This window comes from Manduca sexta, chromosome 16, assembly GCF_014839805.1.
Source record: "Manduca sexta isolate Smith_Timp_Sample1 chromosome 16, JHU_Msex_v1.0, whole genome shotgun sequence".
NCBI lineage: Eukaryota > Metazoa > Arthropoda > Insecta > Lepidoptera > Sphingidae > Manduca > Manduca sexta.
Genome location: NC_051130.1, coordinates 11,951,911 through 11,975,648, shown reverse-complemented (window position 1 = coordinate 11,975,648; position 23,738 = coordinate 11,951,911). Strand labels below are relative to the sequence as shown.

The following is a 23,738-nucleotide window of genomic DNA, read 5'->3' as shown; positions in this document are numbered from 1 at the left end:
TTATCCTCAATCAATCAATTCAATAAGCAATTAGATTAAATTTCATAATTACGATTAATCGATAAATTGTTACCTATCGGTTTGGTTATTAGTCGAAGTCGACTGAATTCGACAAAATTATTACATTTACACATTTGACAGTTGACAGTTGACACCCACTTGACACCTGTCAAAAAAACTGCTGTGTGCGCTAGCGGCATTCGGCGAATTCCTTAAAAATTGTTTTACGCGAGATTACATCAGAATTTAATAATTTTACATTGAAAGAAATAAGGACAAATCATGTCGGATTTATTGCACATCGACGGAAGTGTGCTAGAAGGGGTAAACATATTATTTAATCGATTTCGAAGTTTAATATATATTTTGAAATCCAAGTACACATTTATTTAAATTTTTCTAGGGCGGACAAATTCTGCGGATATCTATATCGTTGAGCGCCATTCTGGGTGTTCCTGTGCATGTCACAAACATAAGGAGTGGTCGGTCTAAACCTGGACTCGCAGCACAGCACTTAAAAGGTATGACATATTTGCAATATGGTTCAAATTTTAAAATAAAAATTTCTTGTCTATCTTTTAAAAATGTATATATCAAATGTTTATTTTTATTAATAATGATATAGTAGGTCATTCCTCCAAAGTTAAGAGCCACACCTGGCCATAAACAATGGGAACACCACAGTTTTTCTAGTATCAAGATATCTGATTCCTTTATTTATACAGGCATACAGTTAGTGGCAGATATATGCCAGGCGAAGTTGAAAGGTGCTCACTTGGGCTCAACTGAAATAGAATTCCGGCCTGGCAAGATCAGGGGAGGACACTATGTGGCTGACACACAGACCGCTGGGTAATTTTTAATAATATTTATCAATTCTGCTGTTGAAACAGTTTGTCAATCACTTGTATTTATAGTGAAAAAAACTAGTATAATTATTAGATATTATGAAAGGCCTTGAGGCTCTAAGGAGTAGTGAGTGCCGATGTGCTAAATACATGGTTTTCCAAAGTCTTACCAAATACTAAATAGTACTTTTGTAGTGATCTTAAAGTAAAGTTATAATACTGGGTTTAGAGGTCAATAATAATAATAATAATATCAGCCCTGTATTATATACTTGCTCACTGCTGAGCACGGGCCTCCTCTACTACTAAGAGGGATTAGGCCTTAGTCCACCACGCTGGCCTAGTGCAGATTGGTAGACATCACACACCTTCGAAATTCCCATAGAGAACTTCTCAGATGTGCAGGTTTCCTCACGATGTTTTCCTTCACCGTCAATAGAGGTCAATACAAATCTTAATTTACCTACTGCCTAACTAATTGATTAAATGGTTTGTAAACTACTGCCTGTATGCACTGCATGACACACAATTTATATACCTCTATGTTCATGGGCAGTTCAATCAGCCTGCTACTCCAAGTGGCGCTGCCATGTGCGTTAGTAGCCGACGGCCCAGTGACCCTGGACCTCAAGGGTGGCACAAACGCCGACATGGCACCCCAAATCGACTATATGACTGAGGTATTCCGACACGCACTGAGGAAGTTTGGTGGTGATTTCAATCTCACTATACACAGGAGAGGGTAAGCATTAATTTTACTAGTGTTTTTTTACAGCTTGGATGCATGAGTCTTTTTCGGGAAATAATATAAGTGGTGAGGGGGGACAGTAATAACCATGGCGTTCCAAAATAAAAACATGGTGCGGGGGATAACCCCTTTATATGTTGCGATAAACACGCGCACTATGCCATAAGGTGCTACCTTGTGTCAATTTATTCTTTAATAATAAAACCTAAACAACCACGCAACCCTTTGCAGGTATATCTTATATTTAAACTTCTGTTCTATTTAGGGCATATAATTTATTATAATATATAAATAAGTAGTAATTTTATGACATATCTCACACCTACATAGAAATAGTAGGCAGAATGTATAATGACTGCAGGTATTACCCTCGAGGCGGTGGTCACGTGACTGTCGAGATATCTCCTGTGAAGCAGTTCACCAGCGCCACAATCACTGAGCGAGGAACCATCACGAGCATCTACGGATGGAGCTTCGTAGCTGGCACGCTGCCTATAAAGGTAGATAAGTATTTCAACAACACACCACCTATCCTAAAATACATGCAACCAGTTGCAGGAATTTTCAAAACTTACTGTTTTTTTTATGCTCTCATAGCTTATCATCACTACATTTGCATAAGTCACAAAGTTAACAAGTGTACTGCCGGGATATGTCATTCCAATCCTTGTTAGTGTTAACTATTGTTGAAAAGCATCCTGTCTGCAGCCTCAGGTATATATTAGATAAGATATTTTGTGGTATTTCTTTTTTAATCTGATCAAGTTAACATATGATCGTTTTTGGATTAAAACTGTACTTACTTAAGTAATAAATAAAACATGTTACCTGGTTATATATTTGTGTTAAAAAGTCACAGATAGATTTCTTTTTTCAGCCAGTTGAAAATTGTTTAATGAACAGTAAAAGGATTTAAAATTTCAGGCATTTATTGAAAAATATAAATAGCTGACTCGGGTCAGAGATAAATAAAAAAACATAGTTGACAGAATGTTGTATTGAATTTTATATACATCAAGCATAATTAAATATTTTCTTCAGAAAAACTTGCATTATTTGCTAATAAATCAATAAAAAAATACAATTTAGAAGCCTAATATTATTTTGAATTATTTAATTTTTTATAAATTCTAAATTTAACTTTCAATCCTTCCATATTTTTCTTTTGAGCTAGAGTTCAAAATTGTCTTATATGTATAGACTGGATTCTTTAGAGAATTCATGATCATGTGTTGATCACACTTATAATGGTGTACATGATATATCACTCTTATATGTAGGTGTCTTTTGTGAAGTGAATTTCCATGCTACAGTTGTTCAGATATAGGTTTTATTGCACTTTCCAATTCATTGATATTTTCAAGCATGATGTAACAACATATACAGCTTAAATGGTGAAGTTATTTCAATTTTAATTTTTATACCAGTCTTTATCAGCTTACTTTTGTATTTAGCGCTATGACGAACTTGAAAAGGTTTATGTTCTTTTATGCTTTATTTTAATACTTACAAGTAATTATAAGGTGTATTTAATACATTATTTTACATAATAAATTGTAGATTTACCTTCCTTGCTAAGATGTTTTTAGCAATAAGACCACCCATTTATGTTAGTTTTATTGGTTGTGCAAAAAGGATTATAAAGAATTATGTTTCCTCGTTATCTTCATCTATAAGGTGCTTCTCAATTGGACAGTTTATTTACCTTTTAGCAGAGGAAAATTAAGGTTAATTTTAGGTGGACTGGTGTTTTCTATCGTTACTTGTTTTTTTTTGTTCTTGAGTTTTGTTAAGATGAAAATGAAGAAATTTGGGCAGAGAACCCCTATCATTTGATGATCCCGGTGAAGGACCGTCTCACAGGCAGTGTTAATAAATTAGTAAAAAGTAATATTCATTATTTAATCATTTTATTATTTAATGCCAATTAAATATTATTAATTTGAAAAAAAATTTGGACTTGAAAATTTACATGCTAACTGTACTATCTGTCAACGTAATTACAAGCCGCCATTTTAGATTCGTTTTTTTAATGCATCGGCTTATAACGTTACGTACAGTTGTCATACGCGATGAGCGACGGCGCGCGGCAGCAGTTGCGCACGGTGTACAACAACGTGCAAATCGAGTGCTACAAGGAGGAGCGCAGCCTCGCGCCCGACAGCTGCAACGGGATTATGTATGTATAGATGTTTTACAATTTACATCATAGTCATATAAAATTAGAAAAAAATATTTTGGATAGATTGTTGATGTTAAAAAAACTTTTTTTTATTAGTAGGAATAATTGCTACCTAATTTTTTATCTAACGTTTTAAACTTATTTTTTTTAGCATGGTAATACACAAAAATAAAAACTAATATGTGGTTTTTGAAGTTGTCTAAATGCAGATTGTTACATATAATTATTTGACTTATGTTGTAATTATAGCCTAGACTAGGTTCGATTCTATAGTTTTTAGTCTATTTTTGATTCGTAACTCAATTTGTTTTATATCTATTTCTACAGGAGGTTAACATAATTCGGATAATTTTCTTCCTTTTTTTACTTTTTCGTTACTGCCCTTCATGCACTATGTTTATATAGATTATTTGTAGAGAAATAACAGATGTTTTATTTTTGACAGCTTGGTTGCCGAGCTATCATCTGGTTGTATGCTGGGCAGTGACGGACTCGGGCGGCGGGGGGTCGACCCTCATGACGTTGGTAACAAGGCGGGTCAGGAACTACGATACGCGCTGGAGAGCGGCGCCTGTGTTGATAATCACGCGCAGGTAATTATTTACATTATAAATGTGAAGATAACTAAGTTCTTTTTTTAGTTATGTTTAGTTATCTGAAAAACTGACCGCAATATAGGGATAAAATTTCATAATCGGCATACCGCCGTGCTTAGCGCAAAGGCAATATGTCAGGGAAACCTTATTTCGAGATAATCGAAGTTTTGTAAATATAGTTTTATATGTAAAACTGAGACAGAGAAATTATTTTAATGTTTTTTTTAACAAGTTCTAAATACGATACCGTTATTTAGGTAAGTTCTTTGGATGGGTATTACTTTAAGCTATCTGACGACATAAAAATTAAGATTTTGTTTTTTTTTGAGATACCACTTTTAAGCTTAGCACAACATAGTTCTGTTGCGATTTTATGGTTAGTTACTGAACTAAATTTAATTTTCTAATCACCAATAATAGATAACCAATCATTTGTAAATATTATTCATTAATTAGTAGATTAGAACTGAATTAGATTTCATAAGTCCCTGGTCTAATATGAAACCTCTGAAAGCCTTTAACATTAGATCTTTTTTAACCAATTAAGATACATAAGAGTCTTAAATCGTCACTATAGTTATAAAGGCCTACACTATGACGTGTATTAGACACTATACCGTGGGCGCCGAACCGTTTATACTTGCCATTATTTATTAAAAAAAAATAGGCATGTATTACTCCATCCAAGACCGGTTTTATCTATCCAAGTGGCCCTTTTTAATGAGTTTTTTAATGACCCAACTATGTTATTGTTTGGCAATCATTGGCGTGCCAGAATTATTTTGTCACGTGATTGATTTGCCATCCTGGCACTATACCATGGAGTTGACTGTTTGTTTGTCAGGATCAAGTGATACTCTACATGGCATTGGCTGAAGGCAGATCGACGGTCAGGACAGGAGATATCACACTACACACCAAGACAGCCATGCATATCGTCGAGCTTATTGCGAAGGTATGACTTATAGTGTATATTACAGGTGAAGATAGTATAGACACACTATAGGCACTTTTGTGTGCTGCATTGATTCTACCGAGTTGATAGTCTTACAGAGAATCTGAAGAATTGCTATCATGCTATGTGTGGTGAGATTTATATGGCTTATAGCTTTAGTTGTGGATTTATCCTTCTCTACGCCCTTAGAAAGATCAGTCACACTTAAAATTTTTGGTATTTTCCTTCAGTGCAATGAGATTTCATGAGAGAGTTGACAACATACTTAATATGTGCTTTGTCAGATCCCGTACTATTGTTAATTGCGAAAAGTTAGGATTGGAATTGTATATTTTAGTGATCAAATTAAATTATTTTAACTTTCAGATAAAATTCAATGTGGTGCCAGACGGAAGCCAGAATCTCATCGAGTGTGTCGGTTTAGGTATTGTTAATAACATACCTACTTAATTCTCATAACATATATATAACTAGCATACAAAAAAGATAGCCTCTGTATCAAATGACGGCTTGTATGTTACAATTTAATTAATAGTATAATACTATATGTAATATATGCAAATATATGTATATGAAAAACAATCTTAACAAGTTCCTGATTCTCATATCCGAGTTTGCATAGAGGTCGTTCATGCTCCAACTGTGCCAAATTACAGTTGGGTAAGACCCCCCGTGACAGGGTCCTTAATACGTAATTTAAAATTTACTTTATAGTAATAATAGTGTATAGGAAATTGTTTTCAATATTATATTTCTAATTAAATAATTGCATAATACTTTATTTATTGTACCAAAAATAGCTTTAACAATAATTTATTAAACACAAAGTGTGGAAATTGTAGTTAAAACAAGAGATAGAGAAATGGATGATTATGTTTATAATTAAATTAGCATCGTCCTAAAGGGTTTTTTTTGGGAATTTAAATCGTTACTAATGTATTTATTTACATCTTCTCAATGTGCAGAGATAATCTCTGTAACGATTTGTTATTGCATTTATAAATTATGAGTTTATAAAAATGAATTTGTACAATAAAATAACTGACAAAATAGTTTATAAGGTTTCATGTTTTTTTTTTATTGTATGCATGCACTTTTTCGATTGTTTTTTTTTTAACATATATTTGGTAAAAAGATTAATGAATTATGTCTACACCTTTAAATAATATAACTATTAAAAAGTTCCTTCATACAAATCAAGTAATATGATTAATTTTTGTATTGATTTCCATGACAGGACGCGAATAGTATACAAACAGCTGTACATTTACGGGCGGTTTTATGTACTTACTAACATTTAACTGGAATTTACTATCGCACACGGCAGTAAAAGTTACACTAACTATTACTGCTGTTTCTCACTCGCCGAAGCGTTTTATTTCTGCATTGAGCACTAGTAATGATATGTTTTAAAAAGATATTGAGTGCTTTTCAGTTCTCAACTATAATTCTTTCTTATATTACATTTAAAATTACAAATTATAACAATGATTAAAAGCTCTGTTTGATATTTAGCAAAAACGAAACGCACATATGACAGTAATCACATTCGACCCTCTTAGATAGCTAAACTTCACGGATAAGGTATTTGTTTTAGCTAGAAACGCAAATAACCACCATAAGTAAGCATTTTAACTGTTTGTAATCTGACAATAAGATATTAAGACAGGCTTTTAGAGACGTCACTTAATTTGTATAATTTAGTTATCATTAGACAGATTTTGTTATTCGGTAATTTCACATAGAGTGAATTAGCGTCTAATATTTTTTACTAAATACAGGAATTATGTAATAAAAGTTAGTTATTGCAAAAAAATTTATTCACTAGAAAAATAATCAAATAAAATCGCTAATGATCATTCAAATTAAGTGACGTCTTTGAGTGGGAGAAATTAGCCAAATGTTTATAATCTAGAACTGAACTACATTTTCCCTAACCTTTACTTCCATTGCTAGAAAGTTTTTATTATATTCTTCCCGAATTAAAAGGCCATAGAATACGCTTATTGTGATCACAATAATTTATGTACTTACATAATATATGTTCACTGTATACGTTTTTATAACAATTAAAGTTATTTAATTAAATGAATAAATACTGGTGATTTATTGACATTTTGTGTTTATATTTCCGTTTATAGTCCAATGCCCCAGTAAAATATTTTATTATGAATTCTCCATTTTTATTGAGTATTTAATGTGGGTTGTATATAAATGAATTGTAAATTAACTTCAAGTTATCCAATTTTATACTTACGGGAGGTCAGACCCCCAAAGTGACATCCTTAATCTGCTCTCCAATTACTAAGGTAAAAAATAAAGGACTGTTACAATTTGAATCTTTATTATATACTAGTGTAGATTATATACATATTAGTCATTACAGACCGAATTACGGTTACAATGAACGGTCTATGGCGGCGAACGGACTTCTGCCTAGAACCTGATTAGCTGAGCGCGTGGGAAGGAATATTTATCAATACCTCTGACTTGTTTTTAAGGCTGACCCGGGCAGTTATATAAATCCTTTTTGGTCACTATTTAGGTTCTGTAATTCGTTACTGGCATCCCTAAAATTGTATCTAATTTATGTGAGACCTCATAAATAAACCACTTCTTTAGAATATTTTATTATACTTCATTTAAAACAAGTCATCTTTTCCCCTTGAATTTAGTATAACACACAACACAGATGCTCGTGTCGTGTTGTTTGACACATTCTAAGGGGATAGCCATAGAGATAGAGATCTCTAGATCTCTTCGCGAAAAGCTAAGGGCATTTATTAAAATGTAACCGCATGGCAGTGATGAACTCTGGAGGTTATTGCATTTTTACCTTGATTTTAAATAATCGTGGTACGGTAAGTGTTTGTTGCATAGAGCCCTGTGCGCCGCCATAGCTTTGTCTTATAATGATAACGTTTAGAAAGCGAAGTTCTTTAAATTGATCCATAACTTGAAAATAAAGAACATTCTCGTGCTTTAAACTTCTTTGGATGACTCAAAAGATGCTTTAGCCACTTCACTGTTCTCTAAGTGTATAATTGTATTGATACTACTTCCAGTACTATTTCCAAGCACCATAATATTGGGTATTTTTTATACGTGTTAGGCAGCTTTAATGTCCATTTACTAACAACATCTTCTGTATAAGAGCAACATTAGTTCCACACATTTAAATTAACAGCGTACATACGCACACGTACCTGAGTTTCGAAATTAGCTACGCAAGTATCCAACTGTAGCACTAAGCAGTTTTTTTATACGGTCACCAACCGACCAACCGCACTGCACCTGATGGTAAGTGGAGTGGGATGTAATAGAATGTCGACTGAAGAGACATGGTTGCCCCCTGGCAGCCAGCAAAATTAAGCCGGCTTTTTGGAACCGGATATACACAGACTGATCCTGGAACGCGACACTTACGTGAGCCCCTATGGCGAGTTTTAACACCTTGTGTACGGTGGTCGCTATCCGGGCGGATATAAAAAATATCCTACTATCAATTATATTTATTACTGTTGAATGACGAGACGAGTATGTCGCTCGCCTGATGGTAAGCGATACGACCGCCCATAAACAGTAGCAACACCATACAGTGTATTGCAAAGTACTACGTGGAAACCCACTGCGTTAGTCATCCTGAGACATAAGATGTTTCATAACGGCCAGTAATTAAAGCTATAATGTCCTTCAAATCGAAACATAACGGTGTGTAGCTGCTTGGTGGTAGAAACTGCAAACTCGTTCAATATCTACTGCACAAGACGAGAGCGTACCGTATGGACGGATTCGTCTTACAATTGTCGATGTTATGCACTCACTTTCTAAGCGTTATTATTCAAGTTTTCTTAAGTACACGATTGAATATTGTACGAAATCGATACATGAAGACGCAATGTGCGTTGTCTTACAAACGTTTAAACCCTGTAATAACGTCGTCTACTGATTATCGATGAATACAATGTAGATGTAAATCTATTTACATTAGAATAAGCCCTATGGTAAGTGCTGCCCTCTGTGCAAAAAACGCACGAATACGCTTTTGGTGTCAAATGCGCATTACTGAGCTACGGATATATTTACTGGAGTGTGGAAATCAAATTAGCTAATTTTTCTCCGATAGGGGCCGTTTAAGTATTACGTAAACGCGTGGGGGTGGGGATGCTTTGATTATTTCGATGATTTGTACGAGGAGGTCTGACGGTGATCACGTCAGTACTATTTACTTATTATTATTCTCATATTTTTATAAAGGAATAACTACATAAATTTTAAATTTCATAATCATTGTACCTATCGTTATAGCTTTGCTTCCTTTTGCTGACAAGAAGGCCGGTTGCGATGAGGAAAGAGGGAGGGGTGCAAATACTAAATTCTGCTAAAGTAATACGTGAACGGCCCCATACACCGGCATTATGAATGTGCGTTGTTACACTTCGTATAGGCCTACACGAGTCATACAAGTATTTAGAAATACGGACTGATATGAGATTAATACATTCAATAGGTAAGTGGGTTTTTACTTCAAGAGCGTGACAGGGCGATAACCGTACGGCTTAAAGAAGGTCGAAGATAGAAATCATAGTATCGAAGCAGGGATGGGGCGGATAAAAAAAGAAAAATAAATGGAATATTGTTACCTGTAGGTATTCCTTTGAATGATAAATGAAATTTTGAATTTTTGATGCGAGAGTATTGTATTTTGTACGTAATCGTATTTTTGTAAATTTACGAGTTTGGTGTTAAACGAAAACTGGAAATGGTTATTTTAAATTAATATCAATATTGTGTGGAAAATTTTGAATTATGTATTTGTGTCAAAGATACAGGGTGTACTTTTTAATTTGACTATCTAAATTTGTTTTTTTTTTGTGCATCGGGCTCCGAATTTAACATATAAATACGTTCAGATTAAAAAAAGAATACTCAAAGACTATACTTAGTTATCAAAAATGTAAAACTCAACACAATGTTCATGAAGAGAAACTGTTTTTGAAAGTAAGAGACAGTATTTGTAGGTCATGCACATTTTATAATTTAAATAAAATTGGTTAGCATTGGGACTGCAAAAAGAATATAACACCAGAACATGCTAAAGAAGGATTGAATATCGAATATACTTACTACTGTATTATATGTAAAAATATATTGTATTGTTTCATAAACGAAAAAAATAGAAAAAAATAAAAATAAGCCATTTACCAAATTATATATTAAAATATTGTACTTATAATTATATTTTTTCTAAAAAAAAAACTTGTCAGACATAATTGTAGTGAAGTGGTAACTATAGGAAACAACACAAAAGTTCAAGGCAACCGAACAGACCTTTCAGTGATTTTATTATAAATATATGTATAAATTATAGAGAACAATAAATTCTTTTGAATGTTTATGACTAAAAAACGCAATAAAGCAATTTTAGGGCTTATTCATGCACCCAGAAATTGCTTTTAAGAACATCACAAGAAAGAACGAATATAAAATTATAGTAGAGCATAGACAAAAGTAGAAACAGTCATTTAATGAAATAAGTTTTGTGAATACATAAATCCGTCACAATCTTGAAATAGGGACCAAAACATAGGTCCAAAACTTGGGTCGAAAAATGACCCTAAAATTTGTTATCTGAACTTGGAGACAATTGTATACAAATCCAAAATGAATTTTCATTTTAGACTTATTAAGGATTACTTTAATTCACTACTGAAGAACATAAATTACGAATAGACGTGACTTCACCTTAGATGTAGCCCCATGGAAGATGTACATGGAAGTCTTAATGTTAAATCCCGAATTCACAACATTTGATGGCACAAAAGATGTTTTGTAGCAACAATACAATATTGATGTCATATCGCTAAGTACTTTACAACACTAACTGTGTATGCAATATTAATAAACGCGAAATGCTGCACATCAAATGTTGTAGAACGAGGCATTACCTATTTACGTCGCCCATGTCGTGACGTTTTTGACAGCACACGTCACTTTGACAAGTCGTGTCAGATTTTGACATTTAAAACTACGACGTCGCAGACTAATATATCTAAAGTATTTACTCCAGATTCTAAGTTTTTTTTGTCATCGCGACGGAATGTGGGAGATCTCTGATCAACATTTTAAATGCAATAAATAACAACAAAATGAACTTATATGTACAATGTACATGTTATATTCCTTAAAATTAACATTTCCCGATAAGAATAAAAATATTAATTTTGTAAAAAAATATTAGTAAATTTTATATAAAATTTCACCAGCTAAATTAATAAAAACCCTAATTTTGCGTCACTAACTAAATATATCTTCGACTAAATTTTATTTGAATATTAACGTACACTATAAAAAAAATCAAATTGGTCAATAAAATCGCCCTCTAACTATCCATATTTTACACCTGTCAAAAACGCCACAACATGGCGTCAGGGCTCACACACATGACTTTAAAACACGTGAAAATATTTCATTTAAGTATTATTGCCCGCATTTAGACAATACAACAAAACGTTAAAGGACTACATCCTCTAGAATAACAAAAACTATTTTCGAGTAGAACTTAATTAGACCATAGATTATTTCTCGCGTTTTAAAATCTTGGGCGCTACGCCAATATCGCCAGATGTAGAGCCGCACGGGTCCGTGGTCCCACACCGCACGCAACTTGTCACAGATCACCGCCGATAGGTGGCGCATAGAAACATTGGAGGGAGAAGATCAATGTTTTCTTCCTTATAACTTCCATTATCCGTAAACAATATTGCCACCCATTTATCGATCAAATATCGCCCTCTTCATCGACTGTTTGAAACAGCCAAATAAATTTGGTCCTTTTAGCCGAATGTCACATCAAGTAGTAAAGTTTCTATGCGGTATCTCTTGGTTGCAATCTATGACGTATCTATACTAATACACCGTGTGCTGGTTTTCTCATTTGTGCTAGTCGGGTGGCGTCGGATGGTAGTTTAGTCAGTCTTCGCCTTGTCGTCTTCCGCTACGGCCGGCTGGTCCTCGTAACTGTACAGTATGAACGAACCTTTAGACTTGTTATAATGTTCCTTCTGTTAACTATATCCCGTATAAATACGTGTTGGATGGGTTTAGTTTTTCACTTTTGAAACCTCATTAAAGCTATCTTTATCTATATAATATAAGTACAAATATAAAGACTAGTTGGTCTTACATTAATCTATGTACGCAGACAGATACAAAGAATTCAAGTATTGGAACAAGGCAACATGATTATGTAGACTATGAGAGGTAATGAGGTATCATCAGTCGATACTATATCTAGACACTGCTCCGCTTACCATTAAGTGGAATGGGTTCACTTCACCGTGCTTAAATAAAAAATAATGTAGCTCTTGTTTCACGTTTAAGAGGGAACATACTTGAAGAGAGCATGCAGGTCACCGCGCAGGAGAGCCAGCAGGAGCGGCGTGCCGAGGCAGGCCGGCACCAGGTACAGCAGCGCCGGCTGTGCGTGCCGGAACACGTGCATCACCAGGATGGTCGCCAGCAGGCCCACGATGTACGCGGAGAACGTCGCCCTAAACACATACACTATTATAGAGCACTAGACATTATCGTGAGCACACCTGATGTGCACACTAGTGACAGCTGATTACCGCATCCATTATTTAGTTGTAAGTTCTTTGATTAGTCAAAAACATCAACACCAAAAGATACGAACTGGATATATGATATGATACAAGGAAAAGACCGTGTTAGACGTTTCTTTTTTCGTGTAGAATGTAGAAAGATAAATAGCGAGACCGGGGCGAGGGATATTTAATATAACAAAAATTCAAACAATCCATAGATAATTTCCTGTTTACGGAATGCCCCAGTGCTGCCACCTGCACCTACCTGAAGTAGAACTCGGAGTTGCGCTTGAGGCTCTTGTCGAAGCGCAGCAGCAGAGCGATGAAGATGCCGGGCACCACGATGTCGCCGAGACCCAGCATCGCGAAGTTGCTCGCGTTCAGTCCGTTCACGAGCAGGTCCTGCGGGAACACCACTGCGGACAAGAAAAAGCGACATCTGTTGACTGTCCTTGGTACTATTGTTACGAGGAATGCTAATAGAGGACGTTGGTATCTTTTTTAAAAAAAAGCAAATATAATATGTCTCTAATATTGTTAAAATTATAAATGTGCAATAATGATGTTTGATAATTGTTTAGTGAAAAAAAAAAACTATTATTTCAAAGTAATATTTAAGCATTGTCATTCAGTAAACATCTAATATTGAAGGCCGAATTACTTCGGCGAGTTCGACATCTATAATTAATTCCAACTCACGTTTGATCGGCGCCTCAAAGCTCTTAGCGACGGTGACCATGACGTTGGTTCCGAAGACCCAGAAGATGTCGTAGAGGAACAGGCCGCACAGCAGGATGCAGCCGGTCACCACGTTGTTCAGGTGGAGGAGCTCCACGCCGTTGATGGCGAAGGCGATGCCGAACAGGTTGTTGGCGATCCAGTGCTGCCAACAAAACGGACATTACGTTATCTCGCGCTATGTAGAGAGACATAGAAGGTATTCAGCAATAGTGAAGCGTCTGTATAAGATCTCCTTTTGTAATTCATGTGATATCTCATTATCAATTAAGATCGCATTAATGCATATTAGTAGTTGTATGTTGTTTCGTGTTTCCTTTAGAAAAATTTCACCCCACGCCACTGGTAGTATGATAGTGACGGGCACAGTTCAATACAGTAATTTGTAAATAAAGAATCCAGTGCTGCCAACAAAATGGATATTACGTGAACTCATACTATGTATATAGAAATATACGTTAACCCAATCAGGTTCGTATGATAGTGAGGTGCGCCCACGCAGTGCTTCGTAAGTCAACGTTCCGTATGGTGTTGCTACTGTTTATGGGCGGTCGTATCGCTTACCATCTGACGAGTAGCTTGCTCGTCTCGTCATGAAGTTTTTTTAAATAAAAACTTTATTTTTCCGTGTTATGTGACAAGAGAGCGAACTGTTAAGATATGTGTTTGTAAGTTTACGCATTTTGGCTCAAAGATTAGGCAGAGATGTATTAGTTCACCCACACTTCGCCCTTTCTTACCCCAAATATTATACGGGTCGTGCCCGTACGATCACATAGGACCTACATTACAATCCCGGGAAACTAAGGGCTATTTTTAGATTCAAAACTCACAAACAGTTACCCATACCAGGGAATCATATTAATAACCTGGTGTAAATCACATTTCAAGTATGTTACCATTAAACCAATGAAACGATATCAAATTCGAAAAACAAATCATTTTTCGACGCGGAAGCCAAAACGACTATCGAACACAAATAATACAAAAATAGTGTACAAAATAGATAATTATTATTGTTTAGATAAAAAATATCGTAATCAACCAAACGATCAAATTAATACAATATCACGTTTGCAAAATAAATACGCGCGTTATCGCACAGTCAGATAATTCTTATCGAAGTATCATGTACAAAGATCAATGTATGACAAATCAAAATTTACCAATTACGAGGATTTTCCTATAATGAAGGGAAATACGAGTTGACGTAATTATTTCTATTTAGTCACATTGTAAAAAACTATTCGAACATTATTTTTTTTTTATTACATTTTGACGCCAATTGTCATAATGTGGAAAGCTGTAAAGTATATGCAATATAAATAGAAATTTAAAAAAAAACTTACCTTCTTGAGCAGGTACCAGGCGCCGAGACAGAGCGAGATGAGCAGACAGATGACGTCGTAGGACGTGAACTTGTAGTTGATGATGTCGGAGCGCGCGTCGCGGTCGCCGCGCGTGAAGTGCACGTGGTACGGCACGTTCGGCACCGACGCCGGCACCAGGAACGAGATTATCGGACTACGGGGGGATACAATACAAACTAATGTTATACACGCTCATTCAATACATTCTTTTCATTTTGCATTGGCGTTATACAGGGTCATTTTCACATTACGTTACTAAATGAAACCTCATACTTATCTATTTGGAAATAACACTTTACAATAAGTTACTCGAGCCGTAAATGTAAAATAAAAAAGTAAAGTTTCGAACAAAATAAATTTTGATAAGAAGTAATTTTAATTTTACGCTCCCTAATGCCACTACTACTACTCTTAGAGAATTCGTCGCAGCAGCAACATCATACTTTCAGTAGAAATACACTCACGCACAGGACACATTTGCATTAAATTACAAAATCATGAATAAATCAGAAAACTAAAATTAGAATTATTGGCGAAAATATTCGTCATTAATGGATGATTTTTGGCACAATGCCAGCAAAGGTGAAGACGAGTATGTGGTTTCATTTAGTAACGCAATATCAAAATGACCCTGTATAAAAAGTCAATTCTGAATTATGGGTACACACGATTCCTCAAAATGACATGAAACAGGCCGACGTAATTGTGTCTGGCGAGGGATAAATATCTCTTGTCAGCCGACACTATCTGGTTCTCACCTTGATTAAAATCAGAAGCAGTAGGGTCACTACTGTCCTTGTATAAAAACAATTTACACTGGAGAAGATGTAGAAAATGTAGGTATTTTGGATGAGTTATCGATTTATGTAAAAGTAAGATTTGAGAATATATGAAAATTCTTGTCCTCTAGCAATCTTACTGACCGAAATACAAATGCACACCGGTTTCATCAGAGACGATAAAACCTAGGTGACCAGCTCATTAACGCTATAAAAAAACTGTCCATAAAGTGGCTCTTCAACTATCAAAGTTGGTATACAGTAACAATATATTTTATATTTATTATTTTGTAACTAAACAATAATGGTGTGTCAACATTTTTGACAACAGGCTGAGCTAGTACAAGAGGATTGTGTACAAGTCTCCTAATTATATCGCCGTATCTAAATAATAGGCAGTCAATATCTATTATCACGGTGATTTCGTCCTTAATAATTACTAAATAATATAAATTTTCGTTATTCAAACTTGTACGTGTCATCTAATTTGTCATCCATTACGTCCACTGTAATGTAATCTAGATTACTGACAATCTGTTTAATGATCTTTATAAATAAATAAATATAACTCTTTATAACTGAAGAACTCTAACAATGTTAATCAATTATTTCTGACGCGTTTTCACGTCCTACATAGTACATGGTACCGTACGAAACTAATTGGTAAGACAATAATACAATATTTGATAAGCGTTATATAAAATGTAAACTGACATAAAATTTACATGTGAAAAAAAAATAGAATTACATAACCGGTTTATGTTTGTTTTATTATAAACTAGTTGACCCGACAAACGTTGTCCCGTCTTAACTATGAATTTGCAGCGTGCTTTCTGTCAATCGCTGACAGTTATTTCAAACAATTGACAGTTATATAAAATTTATATTTTCGTTAAGGTTATAGCTTAAGGTCCATTTTTCATACATTTTGTTTCACCTTTAATCTGGGTAACTAAACAAGTATTGACAAGTAAAGAATTTAAATTCACGTCTAATTAGTGATTAGTTCTCGCAGTTGAAAGAAAAACGTAAAAATAATTAATATGCATGGATATTTCGGCCTTTAAAATTTAATACGACGAAATTGAAAAATGGACCTTAAGCTATAACCTTAAGTTTTCTTAACTTTTCTAATTTTCCGCGCAATTTTTTAAATTTTTTCTTTCATAATAACCTCCCTACAATAACAAACACAACAAAAAAAGATTGAGAAATCGGACCAGCCGTTCACGCGTGATGGCGTGACCAAGGGAAATAGGGATTCATTTTTATATATATAAGATATATAAGTTTTACATTATCAATACAAATCTTACTAGACAAGGTTTAAGTATTCGGTATTTAAACACGTGGTTCACCTATTCATTACGAAGCCACTTAACGGGGGCGGTACAAAAAAATATTTTTTATGTATTACCGACAATACCCAACACCTACTTACCTAAATAACAATACAAATGTTAACATCTGCTTATAATTAATGCGCTTTACGTGGCTTGTTGAAACGAGAACACAATGTCATCGCATGTTTCGAACTGAGGGTTTAACGAGGAAATTTGTCTTTATTTTTAATAAAGTATTATGATAATATGTATATTAATTTCGAAATACAAACAGTTTTATCAATCTATCAACAATTTGCAACCACATCCTCATTGATATACTCATGGCAATTCTAACCCGCATTTGTATATTTGTTTGAACGCGCTAATGTCAGGAACTACCGCTTCGAATTGGAAAATTATTTTAGTCTTGGATAGCCCATTTATCAAGAAAGGCTATACGCTATATAACATCACACTATGACCAATGTTTAATAATCATCCGAATATTGAATAACGGTATTATTGGTAGCATATTCTTACCTAAGAAGATGGCTCAGAGCCAGCACGCCGAGGAAGAAGAAGTAGCCGGTGAGAAGCAAGTTGATGTACTCCTTGGAGAAGAACTGGAACACGACGTACAACGCGAACAGCGCGCACGAGGCGATCAGCGGGAACATCAGCGCGTCCTTGTTGGACATCGTCTCGTGGCGTTCGCCGGCCTCCTGCACCAAGGAATAAAATTTTTAAAAAAGTTTTTTTATAAATTGGCACGTCGTGACGTCACTGCATCTGATGATATTATCGGTAATGATTACACATGTCTTATGCTATTTATTATAAAATTGCAGACATTTACAATATGTAATTACAAAAAAAATATATATAATTTCATAAAAATATAGAGAACCATATTTGACCACGGAATTATAAAAAAAATATTTTGTGAATTTAGACAGCCAAGGAAAAACTCACCATCATTTACGACAATAGATTTGCAACATTTATAAGTTATATGCGCACCACAAAGAAAAAAAGAATAAAAAACAAAAAAATTAAAACATTTTCATAACCCTACACAACAAGAAGAAATTAAAAACAAAATCATAAGCTGCAAACAAAAACGCCAAACTACGAAAACCAGTACATTCCACATAATTAAATATCATGAATTACAAATTGTTGGATAAGTTATCTCCCTAAAACAAGTTTCCCTAAGGCCAAATTACTCTTGAATTCATATACCAATTGTAAGACAGCATAACAATTACGACTGACGAGAAAACTTGTCCTAGACGTCGGTGCTGAGCTACTGCATGCAGACAGGTTACCGTGGTCATCAGCCAAGTCAAATAAAACTTGTACACACTTGGTTCGTAAAACTCCAAAATGACTTGCAGTTCGCAAACAAAATAGGGAATATGAATCATTCTTTTACTGTGTAAATCTATTTCTAGTATAAGGAAAAAGTGTTAAAATCATCGTTCACGTAATCATGGCGTAAGAAAATATTCAAATATGAATGAATAGCAATTTCAAATCGCGCTTATTTCGCGCCGCAAAACGTGACGTCAAAGTTTCCACCCTCAACAAATAGGCGCGTTTATTGATCCGCAACACGCATGACGTCACGTTTAGAAGAGCGGCTTCTCGCGTTTTTACTTCTCATTCCGTTCTACATTACACTTATAAAACAATTACTAATTTGATTTATTCAGTCCCCCCCGTGACCATGAAGACTGCAAAGTCTTCGAAACGTCGGGAGAAAAGTAAAATATTAAAACTGCGATAAAATTCGTAAAATAGTTCAATTTAAAAAACAATTACTAATTGATAAACGTTTTTTTTTAAACTTAAACTATATTTTTCATTTTCCTTATATACATATTCCTTATTCGTTCTTAAAGAGTTTCTACAACTTAAGCTTGCAGGAAATTCCCATCATTTTCCTGTCCATAGTGTGTAAAAGTCTTATGCGAGAAATACCGCGGCACTAAGGTTCCCGCATTACTAAACTTCGAATGCGATATCAAGTCCAAGCTCCTCCAGGACAATGGGACAAGCATTGTTCACCTATTTCAGGGAGTTTTTGAAGTCATTGATTATACATGCCATTTATTGTACAGCGGTCTAATGAAGAAATAGACTGTGAATGTCGCATTCGATTATCTACAACATTCCACAGCAGTGTCCGTGTGTCCGGGGGTCCAAACGTACCGGGCCCGGTCCGACGCGCCGCACTCTAAGCACGAAGCGGCGGTTGCTAGCCTTCGTCCAAGACACTCGCACGTAAGGGAAGCTAAGGCTTAGCGCCACGGTCACCAGCTGAGTCTCTCGGGTTCGCACAATGCGCTTTTTACGCTTGCGCTGTAACCCCAAATTATCCTAATTTGTTACTGGGTTTGTGAACCCCATCCCCAATTGTGAGGAGTCTGCTTGAAGGCAATTTTACAAAAGTTCAGAGGCGAAATTGTAACAGAAATCTTGTTTACATTATATTTTTGCCCAAAGAACATTTAGTAATTCTTATCCCAACAATAAAATAAATAATGAGTAGCCATAGATTCCTCTTATGTTATGCTTACTATTACTGTCTTTGAGGTTGAGTGCAGAAGGATCAATAAAGGATAAGAACATAAGGTCTGTCAGTCAAGAATATAAAGAGTGATGCAGAAAGAGATTTTAAAGATTACAATAAATTACAAGCAAGGGTGAAAACTTAAAAAAATCAAATAATTTAGAAACATCCGTTTTACATTCGCTTTTACCCCTAATTTAATCAATGTCAACATAACCTTGCAGTAGCTAATTTAATGCTTTTTAAATTTTATGAATAAATATTCCTATGATTTTTTTTACCTTTACAAGTAAGATACAAATTTGACTTTTTATGTATTCTTTAAACTGTAATTTTTTTTTGAAAGCTTATTGAAAGGAGGCTATTTTTATCATTACAGTCAATATTAAAGTTAAAATGTCTCCCTACCAAGGACCAAAGTGAGTTAGAGGAGGAGCAATAGACTGACCTAACTAGAAAAGAAGGAAAAAATAACACATCACTTTTTTCCTAACCACACAATAATCTTTTAGTCCATTGAAATGTTACATTTTTTAGGCCTTACCTTGCGTTTTTTAGAGGACGCAATTTTATTTTTTTGAAGTGTAGGGGGTCAGTCTAAAGCTAAAACCAAGTTTGTGGGGTCGCCACCCTTGTCCCACGGCCGCCATCTTGAAAATAGGGGTTGAAATGGTTTTACGATGTATCTCTTAAACTATTTATCTGACAAAAAATTATAAACATTTTTGTTGCAATTTAAATTCTCTACAACTTTGGTCTAGTAACTTTTGTCGTAGAACTATAAATAAAAAGTTATGAGCGAAAATGTTAAGAAATTCAATGTTAAGCAATGTCCATTGCAACGTCATCAGAATGTGTGTTTATAAGGTTCATAATACTTTTTTGTACTCTCATTAATACCCAAATACCCAAGGGACCATTAGGGGAACAAAAGAACATCTGCCTGCTATTATTATTATTATTTCTAACCTCTGTTGTTGTAAGAATAGCTGATAATATTATGTTGAAGTTGTCGTTCAACTTATATCTTTTAGTTGTGCTACATATTTCTGTACGTGCTTGGATGTATTTTTATTCGATTTCGAATGATTTTAGACACGATTTTAACTTTAGTGAAAACTACTTTTTTATTAGCATTTTGACTTTTAAAAGACTTTTAAAAGTCAAAATGCTATAAATAACTTCTACTACAACTTCAACACAATATTATCAGCTATTCTTACAATAAGAGAGGTTCGAAATAAAAATAATAATAGCAGGCAGATGTTCTTTTGTTCCCTAATAGTCCCTTGGGTATTTGGGTATTAATGAGAGTACAAAAAAGTATTATGAACCTTATAAACACACGTTCTGATGACGCTGCAATGGACATTGCTTAACATTGAATTTCTTAACATTTTCGCTTATAACTTTTTATTTATAGTTCTACAACAAAAGTTACAAGACCAAAGTTGTAGAGAATTTAATTTGCAACAAAAATGTTTATACATTTTTTTGTCAGATAAATAGTTTAAGAGATACATCGTGAAAACCAATTCAACCCCTATTTTCTAGATGGCGGCCGTGGGACAAGGGTGGCGACCCCACAAACTTGGTTTTAGCTTTAGACTGACCCCCCCTACACTTCAAAAAAATAAAATTGCATCCTCTAAAAAACGCAACCCCAAATGTAACTTTTCAATGGACTATTTATAAAATACATTTACTTAATTACCAAAATGTATTTTTTTTTCATAAATAAATGATGTAACTTATAACTTACATTTAATGCACAATCTTAAGTTAATCAGTAACATACAATGATACTGAAAAATATTTTATTACAAAGTTTATTTTTATCATTACCCTCTTCTACATTTAATTTTACTTAATATGATAAGTGTTAGCTTTTATTTTATTTAAAACATTGCTACTTGTCCTTTTAAAAAATAACAACATATACTGATTCAATACTAATTTACACTGTCAATGTATAGGATATTATTCTAAAATTAATTCCAATTTTTATAATTTACAAGCAACAAATAGAAGCAAAAAAGCCTTTGAATCTTGACATTACCAAATGTGCACCAATTATACATTGTGTCTAAAAATATCCTTTATGTATGCTAAGTTTGTAGATGTCAAATAGAAGATGTGAATGTATTAGTCTTGTCTTAATTGAAAAGCAATTTAATTCTAATTCCAAGTACTAACATACTGACAGTCAATGCATGGTTAAAAAGGGGCTATAAAAGCCTGAAATATAACACATATTCTTTATGTAACAGGTGTGCACAAAACAAAGTTTCATAATTACAACATAAATTTAGATTCTATTAGGAGCATGGTTTGGTTTGCCAATAAACAATTTACTTTGACATTTTCCTCTAATCAAAAGTAGATAGCATAACTGATATTTGAAACTGAAGATTTTGTTTGTTTGAACACATTAATCTCAGGAAATACTAAATGCATTTAGATTTTTTTTTCACTAATAGTAAACTAAATTACTCCTGCATGCTATGGGATTTTTTTTCCCTGGAAACTATTCCACACATGCAGAGCACATACAAAAGCTAGTCTAAGATAACAGTTTTACCCAATATTAATGTGTCATATCTTATTTCTTCTCATTATTACAAACATAAAGATTCCAAAGCATGATTCATTTTCCTAATTATTTCTATCTAAAAATAACTAGTAGTTAAGTACCCTAAAATTATTATTTTTTAAATCCAGCTATAATATAATAACCATATTATGGCACTAAAAATAATAATTCAAGAAATTTGTTAAAAAAAGACATGGCTATTCTCAATGGTTGCTTGTTATGCCAAATTGTTTCCTTCAAACTCTATGATAATAATTTATAGTATATTACTATTTTTGGGTCCATTGTGTTTTCTAATTTACCATGTCTTTAGGGCCGTTAATTTCCTTCAAACAGCATGCTAGGAAATAATAATAAAGATAAAACAATTTGATCTGATAGGATGACTCCCAAACCATAATACCAAAGATATTTAGGATAGTGGCAGAAACTTAACAAAATGGATAAATTGGAAAGAAGGGGGATATTTTTGCACCTATTTATATATTTTTATTATGCTGTATCATGTTTCATGAAGTCTAGTTATTTTATGGAGGAAGACTGTCCTAAACTATGTTGAAAATGTAAAGTAGTAGGTTTCCCCAAACAGATGTAAGTGGGCACCAAGCAATTATGCAGCTGTGGTCTTCTGCCTATATATACCTAATTTCATGAATGGTGAAAACCAAGAGTACCATATATAATAACATAAAATGATTAATTGTTATAAACACTACAATGTAAAGCTCGACGTCATTAATTTCGCAAGATATTGGCTCCATGACACGAGATAGTCTTAATTTGTGTGATAAAAATAAGTTCAACACAATGACAAACAGTCCGTTCGCAATAACAACTAACGCTAGTATTTCAGGTTAAAATGTTAATGATATGCATAGTTAGCCCGCGACTAAATTATTTTGCACTATTTCCGTGTTTTTTTCTCAAGTGTCTGTCCCACCGCTTGCCACGGTGACGATACGTGGGACAATCCTATTGGACCTCAATGTTTTCCAAAAACATGTGATAAATGCACCACAAAAAAGTAAATAGATGATTTTGCACTCACCTTTTGCTCATTTAAGTACTTCACAGATCTAAAAGACCCAAAAAATATGGGTAATATAGCCATTATCACAAGGCTTAGGTAGGCAATAGCAACTCCCTCGATACTTGATGGGGGTTTCTCCGTAACATTTTGTATGGCTTCTTTAACAGTTTCTTCTATGTTTATAGGAATTTCGGCTGCCGTATCTGCCATTTTTCCTCAAATTATTCAGATACGTGTTCAAGCAGCTTTCGCTTGCGATTCAACTTTGACAAGAAGTTGACAAGTGTACAGTTAGCTTTATTATGTTGGCAATATTGATGTGTCTGCGACTAGTGCAGCCCTGTGTGTATAAAACCCGTGAAACGTAAAATAAATTAACTACTAACATAATC

The 23,738-nt window shown here is 34.2% G+C and overlaps 2 protein-coding genes across 2 annotated transcripts; one reads left to right on the top strand and one right to left on the bottom strand.

Annotated features, from left to right (window-relative positions):
* The first annotated feature begins 148 nt into the window (after positions 1-148).
* LOC115451801 (RNA 3'-terminal phosphate cyclase) lies at positions 149-7,444 on the top strand. Its single transcript, XM_030180174.2, has 9 exons — positions 149-324; positions 404-521; positions 726-852; positions 1,405-1,590; positions 1,958-2,096; positions 3,657-3,775; positions 4,224-4,371; positions 5,219-5,329; positions 5,696-7,444. Exons 1-9 carry the CDS (start codon positions 283-285, stop codon positions 5,777-5,779), a joined length of 1,074 nt encoding a protein of 357 aa, XP_030036034.1. The 5' UTR covers positions 149-282; the 3' UTR covers positions 5,780-7,444.
* A 3,078-nt stretch (positions 7,445-10,522) lies between these two features.
* On the bottom strand, positions 10,523-23,641 carry LOC115451809 (minor histocompatibility antigen H13). Its single transcript, XM_030180186.2, has 7 exons — positions 23,365-23,641; positions 17,689-17,870; positions 15,024-15,198; positions 13,636-13,819; positions 13,202-13,352; positions 12,724-12,882; positions 10,523-12,349 (listed from the first exon to the last, which is right to left on the bottom strand). The coding sequence occupies exons 1-7, from the start codon at positions 23,554-23,556 to the stop codon at positions 12,298-12,300; spliced, it is 1,095 nt and encodes a 364-aa protein (XP_030036046.2). The 5' UTR covers positions 23,557-23,641; the 3' UTR covers positions 10,523-12,297.
* Between the last annotated feature and the right edge of the window lie 97 nt (positions 23,642-23,738).

Bases quoted from the DNA above. Each gene is read 5' to 3' on its own strand.
- LOC115451801 (XM_030180174.2), top strand. From the start codon at position 283: ATGTCGGATTTATTGCACATCGACGGAAGTGTGCTAGAAGGG. The intron at 853-1,404 runs GTAATTTTTAAT...GTTCATGGGCAG, and splicing joins GCTGACACACAGACCGCTGG to TTCAATCAGCCTGCTACTCC. The intron at 2,097-3,656 runs GTAGATAAGTAT...CGTTACGTACAG, and splicing joins CTGGCACGCTGCCTATAAAG to TTGTCATACGCGATGAGCGA.
- LOC115451809 (XM_030180186.2), bottom strand. From the start codon at position 23,556: ATGGCAGATACGGCAGCCGAAATTCCTATAAACATAGAAGAAACTGTT. The intron at 13,820-15,023 runs GTAAGTTTTTTT...TTTTGTTGGCAG, and splicing joins CCTGGTACCTGCTCAAGAAG to CACTGGATCGCCAACAACCT. The intron at 12,350-12,723 runs GTATGTTCCCTC...CATACTGTACAG, and splicing joins GACCTGCATGCTCTCTTCAA to TTACGAGGACCAGCCGGCCG.